General features: G+C 46.1%; 1 protein-coding gene across 2 annotated transcripts; it reads right to left on the bottom strand.

Moving 5' to 3' along the window:
- Window positions 1–3: 3 nt before the first annotated feature.
- On the bottom strand, window positions 4–6,775 carry MANEAL (mannosidase endo-alpha like). 2 transcript variants are annotated; one of them, XM_049878808.1, is made up of 4 exons: window positions 6,229–6,775; window positions 4,932–5,041; window positions 3,744–3,820; window positions 4–2,323 (listed from the first exon to the last, which is right to left on the bottom strand). In XM_049878808.1, the coding sequence occupies exons 1-4, from the start codon at window positions 6,773–6,775 to the stop codon at window positions 1,687–1,689; spliced, it is 1,371 nt and encodes a 456-aa protein (XP_049734765.1). In that variant the 3' UTR covers window positions 4–1,686. The 2 variants fall into 2 exon arrangements, with proteins under 2 accessions (XP_049734765.1, XP_049734766.1); XM_049878809.1 differs by lacking the exons at window positions 3,744–3,820; window positions 6,229–6,775 and having other exon boundaries at window positions 4,932–5,002.
- Window positions 6,776–21,349: the final 14,574 nt, after the last annotated feature.

The raw sequence follows: 21,349 nt of genomic DNA, 5'->3' as shown, positions 1-21,349 counted from the left end.
TGGTAAACATTGTAAATGGTTTATTTTTCTTTTGCGTTATCTCCTTAGGGTAGGATCACTGGGTCCAAATGTATGAATGTTTTTATGGCTCTTGATACAGATTAGCCTTTAAAAGAACCGAATCAAGTTACATTGCCATCAGCAGTGTGTGAGAAGTGCTGCTTTCCCCACCCTTACCATAATTTTATTGTTTTTCAAATTGTGTGTGTGTGTGTGAAATGATGCCTGGGTGTGACTGCCTTTGTAAATTACTACAGGTCAGCATCCAGCCCTTTTCACTTGTCCCTGCCTGCCTTGGTTTCAACTAACCTGCAAGTGTGGCCAGGCCTGCCCCTCCATCCAGTGGGGTTTAGTGTTAGTGATCAGCTGGAGCGGAATGTCCTTTCGTGGTGACTGCTAGGGTCCACTTTTTCCCTCCCTTCTTCTGTCCCAGTTACCAGAATTGGGATTCAGTTTTGAGTCCATAAACTTCTCAGTATGGTGCTTTACAGTGCACTTATTTTCAAGTCAATCTTAAGAGTCTTGCCATGATGTTGCTGGGATCTGCAGTAATGAGGGTCCCTGCAATTAACATATTAGTTTATTTGTAAATAAATACTGGTTGTTAAGTGTTTCCTCTAGAAGTCTTGTTTAAACTAGTAATTTCTTAAGCAAACCCATTCTTCATTGTGCTAATAATGTCGCCAGCCCAGCTCACACTTCAAGTTTGTCATGAAATCAGACTGAGGGGTTAGAATAAGTGAGGTCTTGGAGAGCACAGAAGGAATGCTTACTTGAGAACACCACTTCGTTTTAATACAAATCACAGTAGCACTGAAAATGGCTCTAGTGAGTAGGCCACATTCGTTTAGGCAGCTAAAGGAAGGCGGATATCCTAGTCTCCCTGGAGCGAAACGTTCGTCCAGGAAAATGTAGGCTTCAGAGCACAGAGGTATTTTCTTAAAGCACTGGGTAAAACTGAAAAAGAAACTTTTTGCTGTGCCCAGGCACCAGCTACAAGGCCACACCAAATAGGGAAAGCTGGATCCTGTAAACTTCAGGACAGGAACTGCTCCTTGGTCAAGTTTTTCCCCAACACCTAGCCCATGGCAAGGAGTTCAGTTAGTGTGTGTTAAATGTGCGAATGCTCTGGATTATCGTTTTCTGATAATTGGCTTCAGGAATCAATTGAGAGGAGCCTAAACCTAGAATTTCCCTTTTAGAAAGTTTCAGATATGGTTCCCTAACTTAGAAGACAGACTGGATATGGGAAGGAGGTCTGAAGAGGACACGGCTTGGCAGAAGGGAGCAGGGTGCATGCTAGCCCAGAACCCTGACACCCTTCCAGGAGCAGTGACTGTGGGTGGCTCCACTATACACCACCAGCCTCTGCAGAGTTCAAAGCTAGAAGGGATTATTTTGAAGTGCCCTAACTGACATGGAGCTGGGTCCTGGGCTGAGTCTGGTCACCCACCAGCCTCTGCCATTGCCTCTCTGGACCACCGCTGCGTTTTCTGTCACAGTAGACAACCCCAGCACCACTTGCCTCAGGAACAGGCTCTGTTCTACATGGGCCCAGGCTCAATGGCCCACCCAGAAGAACCCAGTTGCTGACTTGGAGATGAGTGCCTGCACTCTCTCAGCTCAGCCTCACATTGTGACATCTTCCAATGAGGCTGGGACCTCATGCTCCTCTTGGCAGGCTCTTCACATCAGCCACTGCTCTTTCTCTTTGATGAAGTGCTCTGCCCAGCGGCGGGTCAGCTCCAGATACAGGCTGGGCTGGTGAGGCAGGTAGTCCAGATAGAGGCGAGTTGGTGTCTTCTTGGGAATAGCCTTCTCTATCTGGGTGCCCTCATGCCACTCATTGAAAGAGGTGATGGAGACGATCTCAGGCCTCACTGTCAGGGCAGCCTGCAGGGCTGTCTCATAGTACTTGCCATTGACCCTGTTGCGCGTATTATGGTTGTTCCAGGGGCGGATGCTGGTATCAATGTAGCCAGGCCCCACACTGGGAATGAACATAAGGTTGTTGCCATCACAAAAGTTCTTCACAGCTTTCCAGTTCTGATGGGAGGAGCCGAAGGAGAAACCATTGGAGGCAAAGTAGGTGTACATGCCATCAAAGCCAGCAGCCAGGATGTCGTGGGTGTGCCCCTCCTCTACCAGCAGCGCTATGAAGACCCCATCATAGGGGGTATTGCGAATTGAGTGGGGCCCAGTTGGTGTCAGGAGATGGGCCCAGGCCTCAGGGGATGTCAGATATGAGTCGTAGATATAAAAGAGTGGAAGGCTTTTACCCATGCTGTTCTTATAGCGATAAAATGCACCATGCGAGCCATACCTGAGGAGCAGGAGGAAGAAGAGCCTGAGTTGGCAGCCTGGGGTGGGTGAAGCCAGCACAGCTGTAGGGCCAGCCATGGGTGAGCTCTTTGCTAATGCCCACAGCACAAATTAGGGTCCAGCCAGTTTCCAGAGCTGGAATCTCCATACCTCTAAGCAAGAACCAGGTTCCCCTCCCAGCTTCATCATTCATTTATTCAAGTCTCACTTCCCTACCCTAGGCCAAGTCACCACCATCTCCATCTGGACTGCACAGTAGCTGCCTAACTGGTCTCAGCATCCTCTCCTGCCTCCCTGTAATCCATTCTCTTCTACAAGTGTAAATCAAATCTGACTGCCCCTTATCATCACCTACAGGGCCTCACCTACTTGATCTGGCCCTGCCTACATTCACTCCTGTCATTCTCCCACCCATCTCTGCACTCCAGCTACACTGGCTTTGCCATTCCATTTTCACGCCAGCCTGTTTCCACCTCTGCCTGGAATTTCCTGCCTGCTCCTAGGTCTTTGCAGAGCTGACTCTTCACTCAGGTGTTAGCTCAGTTATCATTTCCGCGAAGCTCACCTGACCACCCATTCTAAAGTAGCTTCTTGGGCACACACCCTGCTTTATTATTTTTTCATGTTGGGTGCTACCGAGTCGATTCCGATTCATAGTGACCCCATGTGACAGAATAGGACTGCCCCATAGAGTATTCTTGGCTATAATCTGTACAGAAGCAGATCACCAGATCATTCTCCTGCAGAGCCGCTGGGTGAGTTCAAACTGACAAACTTTTGGTTAACAGCCGAATGCTTAATCGTTGTGCCACCCGGGCTCCTTTTTTCATAGTATAGATCACTTATTTAATTTTTGCTGTTTAATTACCGTATGCTCCGCTGTACTCAAAACACATGCTAGAATATTGTTAGGTGCCGTCAAGTCGGTTCCGACTCATAGCCACCCTGTGTACAACGGAATGAAACGCTGCCCGGTCCTGTGCCATCCTCATGATCCTTATGCTTGAGCCCATTGTTGCAGCCATTGTGTCAATCCGTCTTGAGGATGTTTACCCTATGTAAACTAGGAAATCAGAAACCTTGTTAGTCCTACCATTCCTGTATAACTAGGGCCTATGACGGTGCCTGGAAGGCGCTCAATAAGTAATGAATGAATGAATGAATGATATGTACCAGGTTCTGTGCAGGCCACTTTCACATAGCTTAACTCATGTAACTCTCACAAGACTCAGAGGTTAAGAGGCTTGCCTCTGATCATAGATAGGAAGCTGCAGAAGTGACTCCAAGCCCAGCATTCTCCCTATAAAACAGCTGCCAAGAACACAGGTATTCCGCCCTGTCTCTTGGCCCCTGCCCCTCCAAAGCTGTTCCCACCCCAGTTTTGATCTCTGTCAAGATCCCAGCCCCCAGAGCCACCTTACGTGTCAATGATGTACTTGATGTTGTCATGAAGAGTCATGTCATCCCGGCCCTTGTAGGGCTGGATGTGGAAGGCAACCTGCCACAAACAGAGGAGTTACTGGTCAGGGGCTATCTGTCCAGGGGCCACGTTTCTGACTGCAGACACCAATCTGTAAGACCCATGCTTTCACCATGGCTTGGATGACTACCTGAGCTCAGGAGGGCGCCTGGCAATGGTAGGCAAAAAGAAAGGCAGCAATACTGCCATTCAGGCCAAAAAAGGGACCACCAAGCCATAGCCTTTTGGGTTGAGATATTTGCCCACCTCCCACAGCAGGGCATATGGAAATCGTCCTGATGGGCTGTTGCAAGATGGCTACTGGCTTTCAACCAGTGTGCCAGCTCCAAGCGATAACCACTAACTGCCTGAAACAATGGAAAGAGGAAGCTGATGCTGTGTCAGTGGGGAAGTGTGCTATGATCTGTAAAACCTGTCAGTGTCAGGCTCAGCAACAGGGAGTAGGGCTTCTCTTTTTTCTTTATTAGAGAAGAGGGGAATGACTTATTTGATTGGTACATTTGGGGAAAATAACTGGACATGCTTAGTTCAGCTGTGTCTTTCCTCTTGAAAGTGGGTCCGGCTGCCAAGAGCACATTGTGCAGTACTTCTTGAGGCCCAGCGCTGCCTCCCGCCAGGAAGGTGAGTCTGACTTAAATAGTAAGTTTGGAGTTCATTTTGCAGGCCCATTTGACTCTTGAACTAATCTTCTCTAGCCTACCCTCTATCTTTAATTAATAAAATTACATTTGGTCTCCCATTTGTCCTGTATCTGGTATTATTACTTTTTTTCATTATTCAAGAAAATAGTGACATACACCAAAAACCCTTTGCCATCGAGTCAATTCTGACTCATAGCAACCCAACAGGATAGAGTAGCACTGCCCCATAGAGTTTCCAAGGAGCACCTGGTGGATTTGAACTGCCAGCCTTTTGGTTAGTAGCCGTAGCACTTAACCACTATGCCACCAGGGTTTCCAAAGAATGACATAGGCACTACTATTAGGGCCCTCCCCCAATGCCACGCTTGCTAGGTAGTTGCCATTCCTGGGCTACTGCCAAGAACTTCTGTAGAGGTGCTAACCCTGTGGACAGAGAAAGGGCCATTATGAGGATAGATTAGAAAGCACGTGACCTCTCGGAGACTCACCTGGATGTTGTACTGATGGGCGGTGTCCAGAATGGCAGGCACCAGGTCATCTGAGGGTTCCCCATTATCATCAGCCATGCCAGGTGGGTACCACGACAGGACCAGGACACCTGAAACACAACACAGAGGCTACGTCAGAGACACAGAGCCCCCCCGCAACAGAGATTATTCTTCCCTCTCTCACAAACCTTCTCCAACTGCAAAACAAAGGTTTCTGAAAACCCGCGAGCAAGGTTCATGCCAGGTTCACTTCCTGCGGATGAGATTCCAGAGCAACGCGCCTGGAGCTGTCCATGCCAGTGGTGCTGAAGCACAGCTGCTGTGAGAACCCTACCGCAGCAGGCCGGGAAGAAGCTGGGCTCTTGAGTGCATTGGGAAACGGTAGACACTGGCACACCCACCTGGAAGCAACAGCCCTGCCTCTAGGGAAGAGGGACACCACTGAGGTTCTGCAGGGAGAGGGGCCCTAAGTAGAGGTCCTCTTAGTGCTTCTCGTGAGAAGTAACATTTGGCTCGGCTGCCCCTCTACAATGTAAAATCCTGAAGGATGCTCCGGGTCTTTGTATACTTTCCACCCCTGCCTCTGGCATTCAGTGGTTGTGGTCTGGTTTTCCTCGCAAACCATCTCCAGATAAACTGAAATGTACTGCAAAATCCTGTAGCATTCTGTGGCAAAACTTGAAACAGGCCTCACCCCCCCCCAAAAAAAATGCTGTGAAGGGGGGTCCCAGGGACCTCTGTTCCAGCCCAGTACTTGAAAAGCTCCTGAGCTCCACACTGCAAAAAGAGCAGGGTCCATCATGCAACGTGGGCAAACTTCACCCTCTGCAGCCAGAAAAAACAGGAAGGGCTGCTGCTCTACCCTTACCTGGTGTGAAGGCAGAGACCACCCCAGGTGCTACGCCTCTGCACCCCAGGCTCCTGAGAGGCCAGGACACCCAAGCCTAGCTTCCCCTTCCAAACCTAGAAGCCTAACAGACAGGAACATTCTGCCTCCCTCTCCTAGCTGTCTGAGACAGCTCTGGCACAAACTCCTTCCACCGATCCTCCCAGCAGCTCTGCCCTCTGGAAGGGCCCTGGAGTTGTGGAGGGTCAGAAGGACTGAGGTTGGGAGGGTCTGAATGCAAGAAAGTGGGGACAGTGTCGAGTGGTGGGCTCAGGATGAGAGTGGAAGGGAAGGGGCAAGAAACCAGGGTGCAAGATGAGTGAGGCCAAAGGACCGGCGGGAGTTGGGGTGTGAGAACGAAAACGGCCGAGGCTGGGAGACAGGGCCATCCGGGACGGGGAGGAAACTCACCGATGGCGGCTTCCCTAAGCTGGGTCATGTGCTCCCGCAGCACGTCGGGGTCCCGGGAGCTGTAGGGCCCCAGCTCCGGGTAGAAGCTGGAGCCCAAGTCGTCGGGCGGGGTGTGGCGGCCACGGGGGTAGCTGGCCGAGATCTTGGGGTCCCAGTGAGGCACCATGACGTGGTCCCAGTGAATGTAGTGGCCCTCGCGCCGCGGGCTTCCGTACCACGAGTAGTAAAAGGCGTGCAGGTCGGAGTAGACGCGCAGACTCTGCCCAGGGGCAGGCTCAGCCTCCGCGGGGGCCGGCTCCGGTGGACTGCCCGGGCCAGCGGTGCGGGGCGGGGGCGGCGGCGGCGGCGCAGCGGGGGCGGCCGGGGCCCGGGCAGCGGGAGCCGGAGCCCCCTCCGGGCGCCGCTCAAAGGGCGCCAGCTCCTGGCCGGGGCCCACAGCCGGGAGTCCGTCTGGAGCCTTGAGCGTGCGCAAGCCCATGATAGTGCCGAAGGCGAAAAGCAGCACCAGAAAAAGCGCGATGCAGGCGCGGCGCCGCCGCCGGGCCATGGCGACCCTTAGGGTCTTCTCGGCCGGCCAGGCTACCTCCCGACACGCCGCTCCATGGTCGCCCGCCCGGCTTCTGCGCGCCGCGAAGCTCGCGAGTGTCCCAGGGAGACGGCGTCGCCTGGCCGGGAGAGCAGCGTGGGCGGCTCCCGGCCTCTCCCCCGCAGTGCGGGCGGGCCCGGCACACAGAGAATGCAGGCGGCGCAGACCAAGTGGTCGTGAGCTGAAGGGGGGAGTGGTGGAGTAGAGACGATGCCCAGCTGGACTGCGGGTTTCGGGGCCAAAGAAACGCAACCCTAAGTCAAACTGCATTGCCCACCGAGGAATCCTCACCTTTCAAACTGGGGTAGCGGGATGGAGGCTTGCAGTGGGGGCAAAGGGAATGTCTTCCTTTTGGAGCACATGAGAAGGTCCGGGGCGGGGGGTGCTGGAGGGGGTGGGGACAGAGTCTCGGCTGGGGAAAAAAGAGGGTGTCTCTGGCTTCACTCCTCCCGTTGATTTCTTTCCCACTGCTCCTCGTTTCCTGGCTTTACTGACCTCTTCCCTACTGATCTCGTGGGCCTCAGACCCCTTTCATACATCCCAAGCAGCCTGTGAAGAAAGGGTGAAAAACTCTGAGGAGGCAGACACCAATGTCACTGGCCAGAGCCTTGAAGGAAGAGTTAGACCGTGACTTGCGCAAGGTCACAGTGACCGGGCCAAAACCCAGGGCTCTGGGGATGGCTCTCCAGGGCTCTTTCACTGCCCAGATTGCGTGGCCTCAGTCGGGGCCGTCTCTCTTCGGACAGCCTCCTAGAGTCAGTGTGTGTTGAATGAAATAGTTCCCTAAAGCACTTTGCACAGGGCCTTCCCAAATGAGTACGCATACACGTTCGCCATTATTCCAGGACTCTGAGTCTGGGGTGCAGCCCCCAGGTCTTATTTACATTTTTAGACTCCAAGAGCTGTGAGAACAGGATCTGGTGTGATATCTCATAGACAATGATAAGTTTTTCACTCAAACATTTACTGAATTTCTACTTTGCATTATTCATTATTTCAGTCATTCAGGAACAATTTTGTTTATTGTGTCCCCTTCACTGGTCCGTGATGACAGCAACTTTGTTTCACTGACTGCACTATCTGCAATGTTTTTAGCAGAGCTTTGCATAAATGAGTAAGCACCCAATTATTGTTTTTTAAATAAATGAATTGTAGGGAATCCTTGGAAGTACAGCCAGAATGCTCCTTAGAAACAAGGATGGTGAGACTTCATCTCACATACTTTGGACATGTTATCAGGAGGGATCAGTCCTTGGAGAAGGACATCAGGCTCGGTAAAGTAGAAGGTCAGCAAAAAAGAGGAGGACCTTCAACGAGATAGATTGACACAGTGGCTGCAACAATGGGCTCAAACATGGCAATGATTGTGCGGGTGGAGCAAGACCAGGAGTGTTTTGTTCTGTTGTAGATAGTGTAGCTGTGAGTTGGAACTGACTTCACACCACCTAACAACAACAACAACAACACAGGGGACCCAGGAAGAGGAGGAGCAAGGTTGGGAAATATCGGTAGGTCTGGAGCCCAGGAAAGAGAGTTTGAGAGAATTCCTGGCAGTAAGTGTGAATTAAGTAGGATGCTTACAGCTCCAAGTAGCACACACTTGATGATTCAAGCTGACTTAAGCAACATGGAAATGTATTAGCTCACAAAGCAAGAAGTCCAATGGTAGGGAAGAGTGGGTAGATTCCCTAGCTCAACAATGCCATTAAGGACCTGAGATGTTTCCATCTCACTGCTCTGCTGACCGCACCACTGATTTCGTCCTAAGGCTGGCTCCCCTCACATCACAAGATGGCTGCCAGAGGCAATCAGGACTGCATGCTTTTCCCATCCAGCAGGCAACAGCAAGACTGATTTCTCTTTCCCAGAAGTCCTAGGCAAGTGTATCCTTGAATCTCATTGGTCTAATTTGGTTTAGGCCTGTTTATCCCAAATCGGTTGTTGCCAAGGGAAGTGGAATTATCTTTACTACATTAGATTAAATTAGGTTAAATGTTGAGGAGACTACCATAACATCTATCGTGGAGTAAGATGACTCTGGGAATGAGTAAGAAGAGTAAAGATGGAACTCCCAGGAACACCAGCATTTATGGGTTGGGCAGAGGAGGGAGAGTCTATGAAGGAAACTGAGAAAAAACCAGTAAAGAGGATAAAAGAGCATTGGGAGTGGGTGATGATGGTTTTGGATAACTAGTAGGAAGGTTTCTCCAGCTCTCAATGCTCCCACCATTTCTGGGAATGCCCTGAAACACTAGTGGTCCCCAGTGACCATGCCTGAACTACTTGACCTCTGCCAACCAGCTATAGTGGTTTGATCCAGAGATAGACCCCTGACCCAAGATGGACCAATCGTAGTGCCCTGTCTCCCGTTTTACCAGTCATGGACATTGACCCAAGAGTGGCCAATTAAAACCCTCCCTTGGAATTTTTCTCTCCTAGTGGGAATAGAGCCTTTCCTTCTCTCTATAGGTGAAGCCATTAGAAGAGGAGGGACAAAGGACAGAGAGAAACTTGGAGGCATTGAAGTCCTCAATTTCAATTTTCCTTGAGGCCTGATTTCAGTGTGAATGATTGAAATATCCTCCCAACAAATCACCCTTTTATTCTAAGCAAGATCAGCTGATGGAGTAGACTTTATTATTTGCTGATCAATCTTAAGCAGAGATTGATAAAGGGATTTGGGTGCAGGGAAAAAAAAAAAAAAACTATTGCTGTTGAGTCAATTGTGACTCATAGCGACCCTATAGGAAAGCCCCGTAGAGTTTCCAAAGAGTGCCTGGTATTCGAAATGCCAGCATTTTGGCTAGCAGCTGTAGCACTTAACCACTACACCACCAGGGTTTCCTGGGTCCAGGGAAGTTATTAGTTATCCCATGAATCAAGAGTGAGAAATGAGGGAGAGTGGACAAAGAAGAAAGAAAAGCAAAACTAATGGTTCATTATGGAGGTTGCTGCTATAGATAACGGGGCCTTGATCCTACCAGGAATCTGAGAAGTGTACAAATGCCTCCCAGAATTATCCATCTGAAAGGTAGGCAGCTCCCCTCCCCCTTTGGCTGAGTGTTGTTCCTACAGGTGTTAACTTCCTTGTATGTTGTATGTTGGCAGTGGGATGCTGCCAGTGAAAGATAAACCTAAACTTGCACAGGACTGTCCGTCTTAACTGTATTCATTTTCTATTGCTATTATGATGACAAATTACTACAAATTGAGCACCTTAAAACAACACAAATTTATTATCTCACAGTTTCTGTAAGTCAGAAGTCTGGGCACAATGTGGGCCTGCTGGTTCTTTGCTTACAGTCTCGCAAGGCCAAAATCAAGGTGTTGACAGGGCTATGCTCCCTTCTGGAGGTTCTAGTGAAGAATAGGCTTGCAAACTCATTGGCAGAAGTCAGTTCTATACAACTGTTAAGACTAAGGTCACAGTTTCGTTGCTGGCTGTCGGTCAGTCAGGCGTTGTCTCCAGCTTTTAGGAGCCACCTGTATTCCTTGGCTTGTGGCTCCCTTCTTCTGTCTTCAAAGTCAGCAACATCAGGTCGAGTCCTTCTCACACTTTGGATTTCTCTGACCTCCGCCTTCTGCCTCATCTCTCCTGCCTTCCTCTTCTGCCACATTTCTCTAATGATTCTTCTGTCTTCCCTTTCTGCATTTAAGGGACCACGTAATATATTGGGCCCACCTGGGTAAACCTGGATAATCTCCCTATTTTAAGGTTAGCTGATTAATAACCTTAATTTCATCTGCCAAGTACCTAGATCCATGCTTGATTGAATAGTCAGAGGATAGGAACCTTGAGGCGGTGGCATTTTTAGAATTCTATCTACCATGGTGGCTGTTCCTGAGATCAAGGTTAGCCCAGGAGATGTGATGTACGACATCAACTGTGTCTCTACACCCACTCTATCAGTTAGAATGTGTTCAGCTGCAAATAAGAAGAGAAACAGCTACACAGGGCTTAAAGCAGTGCTTCTTAAACATTAATGAGCATATCGGTTCCCTTGGGGATCTTGTTAAAATGGAGATTCAGATTCAGTAGGTCTGGGGATAGGACAAGGAGCCCTGAGACACAGTGGTTAAGTGCTCAGCTGCTAACTGAAAGGTCTGTGGTTCAAACACCCCAGCTGCACCACAAAAGAAAGATGTTGCAGTCTGCTCCTGTAAAGATTACATCCTTGGAAACCCTATGGGGCAGTTCTAGCTACTTTGTCTTGTAGGGTCGCTGAGTCAGAATTGACTTGATAGCAGTGGGTTTGGTTTTTTGCGGGGTAGAGCATGAGCTTCTGCATTTTTATCAAGCTCCCATGTGATGCTGATTCTGCTGGTCCTCAGAGCACATTTTAGATAGTAAAGTATAGTGGGTTTATTACCAAAGCCTTGAAAACCCTATGGAGTGCAGTTCTACTCTGCCCACACGGGGTTGCCATGTGTTGGAATTGACTCGATGGCAACTGGTTAGGTAGGCTGGTGTCAGGAATGGTTAATCCAGTGAGTCGAAGACATTGTGGCATCAGATCATCTTCTCTGTGATCTTCTTGGCCTCCCCTTCACTATTGAAAAGGGATCGAAGCAGTTCCAAGGATGACATTCCCACAGGACAATATCCAGATGCAAATGAGGGCATGAACCTATCTTATAGCCCTTTCAAAGAGTAAGATAAATTCTTCCTGAAGCTCCCAGCAGATTTCCTGTCACTCCTCGTTGGCCAAAATTGTGTCATATGCTCATGTATAATCAAAGACCATTTAGAAAACGGTGAACAAAATCAGGAAGAAAGGAGGAAATGGGATTGGGTTAAAAAAACCAGGAGTATTTCTCACATGTGTCCAGAGCATATTCTCTCTTTCCTCTTCCTTACAGAACTCAGACTTTGTTCAGACAGACACCCTTCCCCACTATGCAAGAGATGGCAGGTTTATTCTGTGGAGGAGATGAACAAGAAAGATTTCAGATTCAGGAGCACCAGGCAATAGCAGAGGTAGATGTGAGACGCATGTTGCAAACCAAGGGTCTAAATAAAAATTTGCATAATACATGGTAAGAAGTCCAGCCCTTTACATCATTCAACCCCAAAAAAGTTCCTTCCGGAACACATCTGGGTGATTCTTCTCTGGAGAAAAAGAAAGACCCCTGAGAAAAGCCCTACATGTACTGAAATACCGGCTCACTGCCTGACCAACCCAGAGTGAAATGCATCAGCCAGCAAAGTGCCCCCTGCAGTCAAATCTTTCAATCAGCTTTCTAGAGCTTCGCTCTAAGTATAAATAAAAAACCAGTGATTCCCAGACATTTGGTGAAAGCCCTCTGCATGAAAGAAAGAGATAAAAATAAGCAAAAAAGAAAAGAAAGGAAGATAAGAAGAAAAAGAGAGCAAGAGCAAGTGAGAGATTAAATCAGAGGAAACATATATAATGCAGCTAACCAAATAAGACCCCCCCAAAAAAACCCCACTATTTGTTACCCCAGAGATTTTGAATTCATGAAACAAGAACAGGATGTAATATAAAAGGTAGGAAGGACTAATCAGAGAGCAAGGAAGCACTCTTAGGATATAAAAACAATACTGCCTAAATTAAAAATTTTAATAGAAAATTTGGAAGACAAACCCAAGTAATCTAAGAATTAGAAGGCAAAAAAAAAAAAAATGCCAGAAGGTAGAATTTGGAAAGGAAATGAGAAAATTAGAGGCTTAATCTTGGAGTCCAATATTTGACTAATACAAATTTGATAAAGACAGAGCAGAAAATGATGAAAGGAGAAATTATCAAAGAAATAACAGAAGAAAATTTTCCAGGACATGACTTCCTGGATTGCAATAGCCCTTCAAGTGAGCAATGAATGAAATTAAAGAAGAGGACTCACACGGGATTCACCATCATGAAATTTTGAAGATCAAAAGAGAAGATTAAAATAAATAAATAAATAAAAGCTTTTGGAGAAAGAGAAGTCACATACCAAAGAATTGGAATTACAATGGCACTAGAAACCAGAAGACATGGAGAATCGCCTCCAAAATTCTAAGGAAAAATAATTTTGAACCTAGAATTCTCACCAGTTTATTCGTTAGAATAAAGGAATTTTTAGATATACAAAGTCTCAATTTTTTTCTTCTGTGCCCTCTTTTTTAGGAAGTTACTGGAGAGTGTAATGAGGAGGCAAATTAAAAAAAGGTGAGGGAAAACTTGGGATCCGAGGAGAAGAGAATCTAACACAGAAGAAAACCTTAAGGGAGTCTTAGGCTATTTTGGCAACAAATCCTAAGAGCAATCTGTCCCATAGAAGCAAGCAGACAGAGGGCCCGGGGAAGGGTATCTCCTGAAACAAATGAAATTGATATTCTGATATATATAACTCCCTCCCCCCACGTGTCTGTCAGTTTGTCATACTGTGGGGGCTTGTGTGTTGCTGTGATGCTGGAATCTATGCCACCGGTATTCAGATACCAGTAGGATCACTCATGGAGGACAGGTTTCAGCTGAGCTTCCAGACTAAGACAGACTAGGAAGACGGACCCAGCAGTCTACTTCTGAAAAGCATGAGCCAGTGAAAACCTTATGTGTGGATCATAACAAACTATGGATAACACTGAGAAGAATGGGAATTCCAGAACACTTAATTGTGCTCATGAGGAACGTTTACATGGATCAAGAGGCAGTCGTTCGGACAGAATGAGGGGATACTGATTGGTTTAAAGTCAGGAAAGGTGTGCGTCAGGGTTGTATTCTTTCACCATACCTATTTAATCTGTATGCTGAACAAATAATCCGAGAAGCTGGACTATATGAAGAAGAATGGGGCATCAGGATTGGAGGAAGACTCATTAACAACCTGCGTTATACAGATGACACAACCTTGCTTGCTGAAAGTGAAGAGGACTTGAAGCACTTACTGATGAAGATCAAAGACCACATTCTTCAGTATGGATCACACCTCAACATAAAGAAAACAAAAATCCTCACAACTGGACCAATGACCAACATCACGATAAACGGGGAAAAGATTGAAGTTGTCAAGGATTTCATTTTACTTGGATCCACAATCAACAGCCAGGGAAGTAGCAGTCAAGAAATCAAAAGACGCATTGCATTGGGCAAATCTGCTGCAAAGGACCTCTTGAAAGTGTTGAAGAGCAAAGATGTCACCCTGAAGACTAAGGTGCGCCTGACCCGAGCCATGGTATTTTTGATCACATCATATGCATGTGAAAGCTGGACAATGAATAAGGAAGACCGAAGAAGAATTGAAGCCTTTGAATTGTGGTGTTGGTGAAGAATATTGAATACACCATGGACTGCCAAGAGAACGAACAAATCTGTCTTGGACGAAGTGCGGCCAGAGTGCTCCTTAGAGACAAGGATGGCGAGACTACGTCTTAAATACTTTGGACATGTTGGCAGGAGGGATCAGTCCCTGGAGAAGGACATCATGCTTGGCAGAGTACAGAGTCAGCAGAAAAGAGGAAGACCCTCAACAAGGTGGATTGACACAGTGGCTGCAACAATGAGCTCAAGCATAACAACGATTGTAAGGATGGCGCAGGATCGGGCAGTGTTTCGTTCTGTTGTGCATAGGGTTGCTATGAGTCGGAACCAACTTGATGGCACCTAACAACAACAACAACATAACTCCCTCCCACTTCTTCTCTTTCATTACCCATATATGGTTGTAAGGGGGCAGTGGTGGTTCGGTGGTAGAATTCTTGCCTTCCATGTGGGAGCCAGGTTTGATTTCTGGCCAATGCACCTCAAATGCAGCCACCACCATCAGCCAAGACTTGGCTGAACAGGTTGCAGTGAAGCTTCCAGACTAAGACACACTAGGAAGAATGACCCTGTGATCTACTTCTGAAAAATCAGCCAATGAAAACCCTAGGAATCAAAAAGGCTCCATCTTGTACATGGGGTCGCCATGAGTCAGGGCCAACTTGATGACAGCTAACAACAGCATATCATTGTATCATTGTTCCAGGTTAAATCGCTGGTGGATACATTACACTCTACAATATTTTTCACCATTGAGCCAAGTAGTAAAATATGATTCACACTTTCTTTCTTGTACATTTTTTGTTTCTTTTGGAATTAATACTTTTTTTCTATTTGATTTTTTTCTATGTCTCTACTAGTTGTTCTTCCTAAACTGTCCATTACAACTGTAAAACTCCTCTGGATACTAATTTTTACACAGTCTCCATATCTGGACATCTATCAATAAGCAAATAAATAAGTGACATTGTTACTAGGTGCCGTCGAGTCAGTTCCAACTTATAGCAACCATACACACAACAGAATGAACACTGCCCGGCCCTGTGCCATCCTCACAATCATTGCTATGCTTAAGCCCATTGTTGCAGCCACTGTGTCAGCTCATCTCTTTGAGGGTGTTCCTCTTTTTCACTGAGCTGCTACTCTAATAAGCGTGATGTCCTTCTCCAGGGACTGATCCCTCCTGATAACATGTCCATAGTATGAGATGCACCCTTGCCATCCTTGCTTCTAAGAAGCATTCTGATTGTACTTCTTCCAAGACAGATTTGTTCGTCCTTTTGACAGTCCATGGTATATTCAATATTCTTCGCCAACACCACAATTCAAAGGTATCAATTCTTCTTTGGTCTTCTTTATTCATCGTCCAGCTTGCACATGCGTATGAGGCAATTGAAAACACCATGGATTGGGTAAGGGGCACCTTAGTGTTCGAGGTGACGTCTTAGCTTTTCAACACTTTAAAGAGATCTTTTGGCATTGGTGAAAAACAAAGCTCTAGGAATTAATTGATTTTTTTCAAAATAAGTGATATATATATATATATCAATCACATGGAGCCCTGATGGCAAAGTGGTTAAAAGCTGCTCCTTGAAAACTCTATGGGGTAGTTCTACTCTGTCTTATAGGGTCTCTATGAGTTGGAACCGACTCGGCGCCTAACAACATATGTCACATACATATAAGCTGGGGAGAGGGAGTGCCAGAATGAGGAAACTGTGCAATTTTTAGTAGGTTGGTCAAGGAAGATCTCACCAAGAGGGTGACTGGAAGGGTGAGAAGAAGGAAACCATATGGACATTTGGAGGAAGAGAGCTCCAGGCAGAAGGAACAGCAAGTGCAAAGTTCCAGAGAAGGAAGCAGCCTCACATGTTCATGCATCCACTAGAATTTCACTTGCATGTCTTATTGTCACTTCCACTACCCACCTCCCCATCCAATAGCACGCCAGTCCCTCAGGCACACATATTCAAACTTTTTTCACTATTGACGCATTCTTAAAATTCTCAGTATCCAAATGGTGACCAAGTCACATTGATGCTACTTTAAAAACATTTTATTTCTTTCTCTTTTTCTGTATTCCCACCATAGGACCAATATAGGACACCATATCAGTCCTATAATGGCATAAATTATAGAACATTAGGACTGTAAGAGTCTTTAAAGACTACCCAATATGACTCCATCTTAACCAAAACCCATTGCTGTCAAGTCAATGCCAACTCATAGCAACCCTATAGGGTGGAAGCAGGCTGTCACGCCTTTCTCCTACAGAAGCAGCTGGTGGGTTCAAACCACCAACCTTTAAGTTAGGAGCTGAGCATTTAACCTCTGTGTCACCAGGGCTCCCTCTGTCTTACAGAGGCCCAAATTAAGTTACTTAACTGAGAACTCTCAGCTAGGTCTCTGGAGTACCAAGTGAAGCTTAATTATAACACACCTATGTCTGCCCTTCACTGAATCCAATCCAACCTGCATGCTGCTCACAAATAACTGCTTCTCACACACTGCCCCACTACTCCCCCTGCCACCCTACAGTGGGTGCTTTACCTAAAAATCCAACATGATTTCCTACATCTAAAGCAAACATTCAAGCTAAATCACTCTGCTTTCATCGTTCCTCAAATATACCATGTTCGTTTCTGCCTTTAAGTTTGCACTTCAATTCTTTTCTTTCCTATAAATCTTTCTTTTTCCTTCCTGTCTGTGATGGTTAAAATTGTGAGGATTTTAACAATCAAGTGAACAGGATGATGGGTTGTGGAAATCTGCCATCCTCTTTCCTCAGCTACTCCCATCATTGCTCAATGGGCTCATGAACAAAGTGGCCATAGTGGCAGGGATGGAGCTTATGCATGAGCTCAGCAACATGGACTTCCACTCACCAAGGCTGACTTGTCTACAGCCAATACTGAGCGCCCAATCTGCCAGCAGCAGAGTCCAACACTGAGAGACCGATATGGCACCATCAATGGAGGTGATCAGCCAGCAACCTGGTGGCAAGTTGATTATATTGGACCATTTCCACCATGGAAAGGGCAGTGTTTTGTTCTCATTGGAAGACAAACTTACTCTGGATATGGTTTTGCCTTCCCTGCACGCAATGCCTTTGCCAAAACTACCATCCGTGGACTCACAGAATGCCTTATTCACCATCATAGTATCCCGCACAGCATTGCCTCAGATCAAGGGACTCACTTCACAGCAAATGAAGTGCAGCAATGGGCCCATGCTCATGGAATTCACTGGTCTTACCACATTCCAAATCATCCTGAAGCAGCTGGCTTGATAGAACAATGGAACGGTCTTCTAAAGTCACAATTATGGTGCCAGCTGGGACGGAATACCTTGGAGGGTTGGAGCAATGTTCTCCAGGAGGTTGTAATATGCTCTAAACCAGGGCCCAATATATGGCACTAATTTCTCCGATAGCCAGGATTCATGGGTCCAGAAATCAAGGGGTGGAAATGGGAGTGGCACCATCCGCAATTACCCCTAGTAACTCACTGGCAAGATTTTTGTTTCCTGTCCCTGCGACCTGTGCTCTTCAGGTCTAGAGGTCTTAGTCCCAAAGGGAGGAATGCTCCCACCTAGAGACACGTTTTTGATTCCATTGAACTGGAAGCTAAGACTACCACCTGAATACTTTGTTCTCCTTATGCCTTTGAATCAACAGGCAAAGAAAAGAGTTATCATACTGGCTGGCGTGATTGATCCTGATTGCCAAGAGGAAATCAGATTGATATTACATAAATGGAGGTAAAGAAGAGTATGTCTGGAATGCAGGAGATCACTTAGTGTGTCTCTTAGTACTACCGTGCCCTGTGATTAAAGTCAGTGGAAAACTACAGCAACTCAATTCCGACATGACTACTAATGACCCAGACCCTTCAGGAATGAAGGTTTGGGTCACCTCACCAGGCAAAGGACCACGACCAGCTGAGGTGCTTGCTGAGGGCAAAGAGAATATGGAACAGGTGGTGGAAGAAGGTAGTTCTAAATACCAGTTAGAACCATGTGACCAGTTGCAGAAATGAAGACTGTAATTGTTATGAGTATTACTGCTTTGTATATGTGCATCAAGTATTTTTGTTTTCTTCACTTATAAAATATAAGATGTAAACAGGGCTAGTGCATTTTCAGCAGTGTGTGAGTTCATTGTATCTTGCTAGGTGCAAGTATGACTTTATAATTGTCTTTATTCAGAGATTATTTATGGTTTGAGGAGATGCGTACGGGTGCCAAGTTGACAAGTGGTGGACTGTGATGGTTAAGATTGTGTGTCAACTTGGCTGGACCATGATTCTCAGTGTTTTCACAGTCGTATAATGTTGTGGTCATTTCCCTGTTGAGATTTGATATGTGGTCACCCCCATGATGGGAGTGCTATAAGTAGCCAATCAGTTGAAAGGAAGTTTCCTTGGGCATGTAGCCTGCCCAGGTGATATTCTGGCAAGGCTCCAGGGCTTTTGTTCATTCTGGATCCTGCAGCTCACTCCTGTTCATCTGACGTCTGGTTCTTGGGACCTGAGCTAGCAGATTACCTGTGGTCATGCCTGCCAATCTTGGGATTTGTCAGTCTTCACCATCTATGGGCAAGAGCTCTGCTCTCTGACCTGCTGATCTTGGGTTTGCCAGACACTGGAACTGTGTGAATCAGGAGGTCTCTATCCTAACCCACAGACTTAGGATGTTCCAGCCTCTACAACCTCAGGAGCCATTTCCTTGATATAAATCTCTCTATTTATATTTATGCACTTTACTGGTTTTGCTTCTCTAGAGAACTCAGCCTAAGACACTGTCCAAATTTCACCCATCTTTCAGCCACAGCTTTCCTGTCTAATGAATTAGAAGCTATATTTTGGGATACTTGATTGCCCACATCTATGCTTTCATCCTCGTAACAATCTTGTGTTATGCGTATTGTCATTTCCCAATTTAGAAGTCAAGAAACAAAGGCTTGGAGAGGTAGGAAGAGGCAGAGCTAGGATTTGAGCCCACATCTGCCTGTGCTCTTAATCACTGGGCAATACTGCCTCCTGAACCTGGTATATAGTTGTTGTTGTTAGGTGCCATCGAGTTGGTTCCAACTCACACCAACACTATGTACAACAGAACGAAAGACTGCCCAGTCCTGCACCATCCTCATAATCATTGTTATGCTTGAGCCCATTGTTTCAGCCACTGTGTCAATCCATCTCATTGAGGGTCCTCCTCTTTTTCACTGACCCTCTACTTTACCAAGCATGATACCCTTCTCCAGGGACTGATTCCTCCCAATAACATGTCCAAAATATGTGAGACATAGTCTCACCACCCTTGTTTCTAAGGAGCATTCTGGCTGTACTTCTTCCAAGACAGATTTGTTTGTTCTTTTGGCAGTCCATGGTATATTCAGTATTCTTTGTCAACACATAATTCAATTCTTCTTTGATCTTCCTTGTTCATTGTTCAGCTTTTGCATGCACGTGAGGTGATTGAAAACACCATGGCTTAGGTCAGGTGCACCCTAGTCTTCAAGGCGATATCTTTGCTCTTTAACACTTTAAAGAGGTCTTCTGCAGCAGATTTGCCCAATGCAATGCATTGTTTGATTTCTTGACTGTTGCTTCCATGGGTGTTGATTGTGGATCCAAGTAAAATGAAATCCTTGACAACTTCAATCTTTCCTCCATTTATCATGATAGTGCTTATTGGTCCAGTTGTATGGATTTTTTTTTCTTTATGTTGAGGTGAAATCCATATTGAGGGCTGTAATCTTTGATCTTCATCAGTAAGTGCTTCAGGTCCTCTTCACTTTCAGCAAGCAAGGTTGTACCATCTGCATAACGCAGGTTGTTAATGACTATGCCACAATCCTCAACCATCAACAATCCTGATGGTATACAGTAGGTATTAATAAATGTTAACTGAGTTCTGCATTAACTATTTCAAATATGTTGGTCGTCTCATCACCCCAATTGACCATGCCTTGAGGCTTGTTGGTCAGAGGGGGCAGGAAAGATTCCCCACTTATGGAGGGTCCACAATATGCCAGATTCCTTGCCATATTCAGTGAATGTAGGAAATACCAGAAGACATAACCAAAAGCATTGGAAGTAGTTGACTCTGGGGAATGAAACTCAGGGACTGGGAGGTGAGACAGGAAATTTCCATTTTCATTAGAAGCCTTGTAGTACTATTTGACTTTAATACTATGTACAATATCACTTTGATTAAAAAATGAAAGTGAATTTAAACAAATTAAATGGAGAAGTTACTGTAAACTACCCTTTTAGAATCTTGAATGTGAAAGGAAGAAGAAAATATAAGGCAATAACTGTCTTATATATTTGCAGTAATGATTAAACAAAACAAGCCATTTAGCACAGTGCTTGACATAGAACCAGCAGCAAGAATTATTATAAACTGAAGTATAGGATCAAAGTTTTGTATGAGAAACTTTAGCATGTTTATAGACTAAGTAGCCCAAGCCTTTTGCTGCCGAGTCAATTCCAACTCATAATGAAGCTATTGGGCAGGGTAGAAGTGCCCCATAGGGTTTTCAAGGAGCACCTGGTGGATTCTAACTGCCAACCTTTTGGTTAGCAGCCATGGCTCTTAACCACTGTGCCACCAGGGATCCAAGCTTAACAGAGGAAGGGGGAGTAATGTCATAGTGTGGATTCCCTAAAGTAGTGTGTGTGTGTCTGTGTGTGTTTGTGTGTGTGTATGTGTAATGGTAGAGGTAGTGATGGTGGTGATGTTTTGGGTAGAGAGGCTAAGACTTGACCACAGTCCCAAAGACATGAAGGGACATGCACCCAAGGGTACATCTCTGATAGATGCCCCATGTGCCATCTGCTGATCCCTGATGTATTTATTAGACCTGGGAGATGTCATTATAAGGACAGGCTAAGATAATACAGGAGTCCCTGGATGGTGCAAACAGTTAATACACTTGCCTGCTAACTGAAAGGGTGGGTTTCAAGTCCAGCCAGAGACTCCTCAGAAGAAAGACCTGGCGATCTACTTCTGGGAAATCAGACATTGAAAACCCTATGGAACACAGTTCTACTCTGACACAGATGGAATTGTCAAATGCTGGAGTTGACTCAATGGCAACTGGGTTTGTTAGTTTGTTTTAAGATAATAAGAGATGATTCTGATTTCCATTGAGACAAAAAGATGTCACATCCTTCTCTGGCCTTTCTGTTCCTTTTTCTCATCCCTTACTCCAGAGTTTTCTTTCAACTTGATCCACTCAACAGAGTAATTATCCACACCACTACCC

This window comes from Elephas maximus, chromosome 3, assembly GCF_024166365.1.
Source record: "Elephas maximus indicus isolate mEleMax1 chromosome 3, mEleMax1 primary haplotype, whole genome shotgun sequence".
Classification (NCBI taxonomy): Eukaryota; Metazoa; Chordata; class Mammalia; order Proboscidea; family Elephantidae; genus Elephas; species Elephas maximus.
This window is presented reverse-complemented; position numbering and strand designations above follow the sequence as displayed.

Excerpts from the sequence above, each read along its gene's own strand:
- MANEAL (XM_049878808.1), bottom strand. The coding sequence starts at position 6,775 with ATGGCCCGGCGGCGGCGCCGCGCCTGCATCGCGCTTTTTCTGGTGCTG. Across the intron at positions 3,821-4,931 it reads CCCATCAGTACAACATCCAG|GTTGCCTTCCACATCCAGCC; the intron begins GTGAGTCTCCGA and ends TGTTTGTGGCAG. Across the intron at positions 2,324-3,743 it reads ATCAAGTACATCATTGACAC|GTATGGCTCGCATGGTGCAT; the intron begins GTAAGGTGGCTC and ends CCTGCTCCTCAG.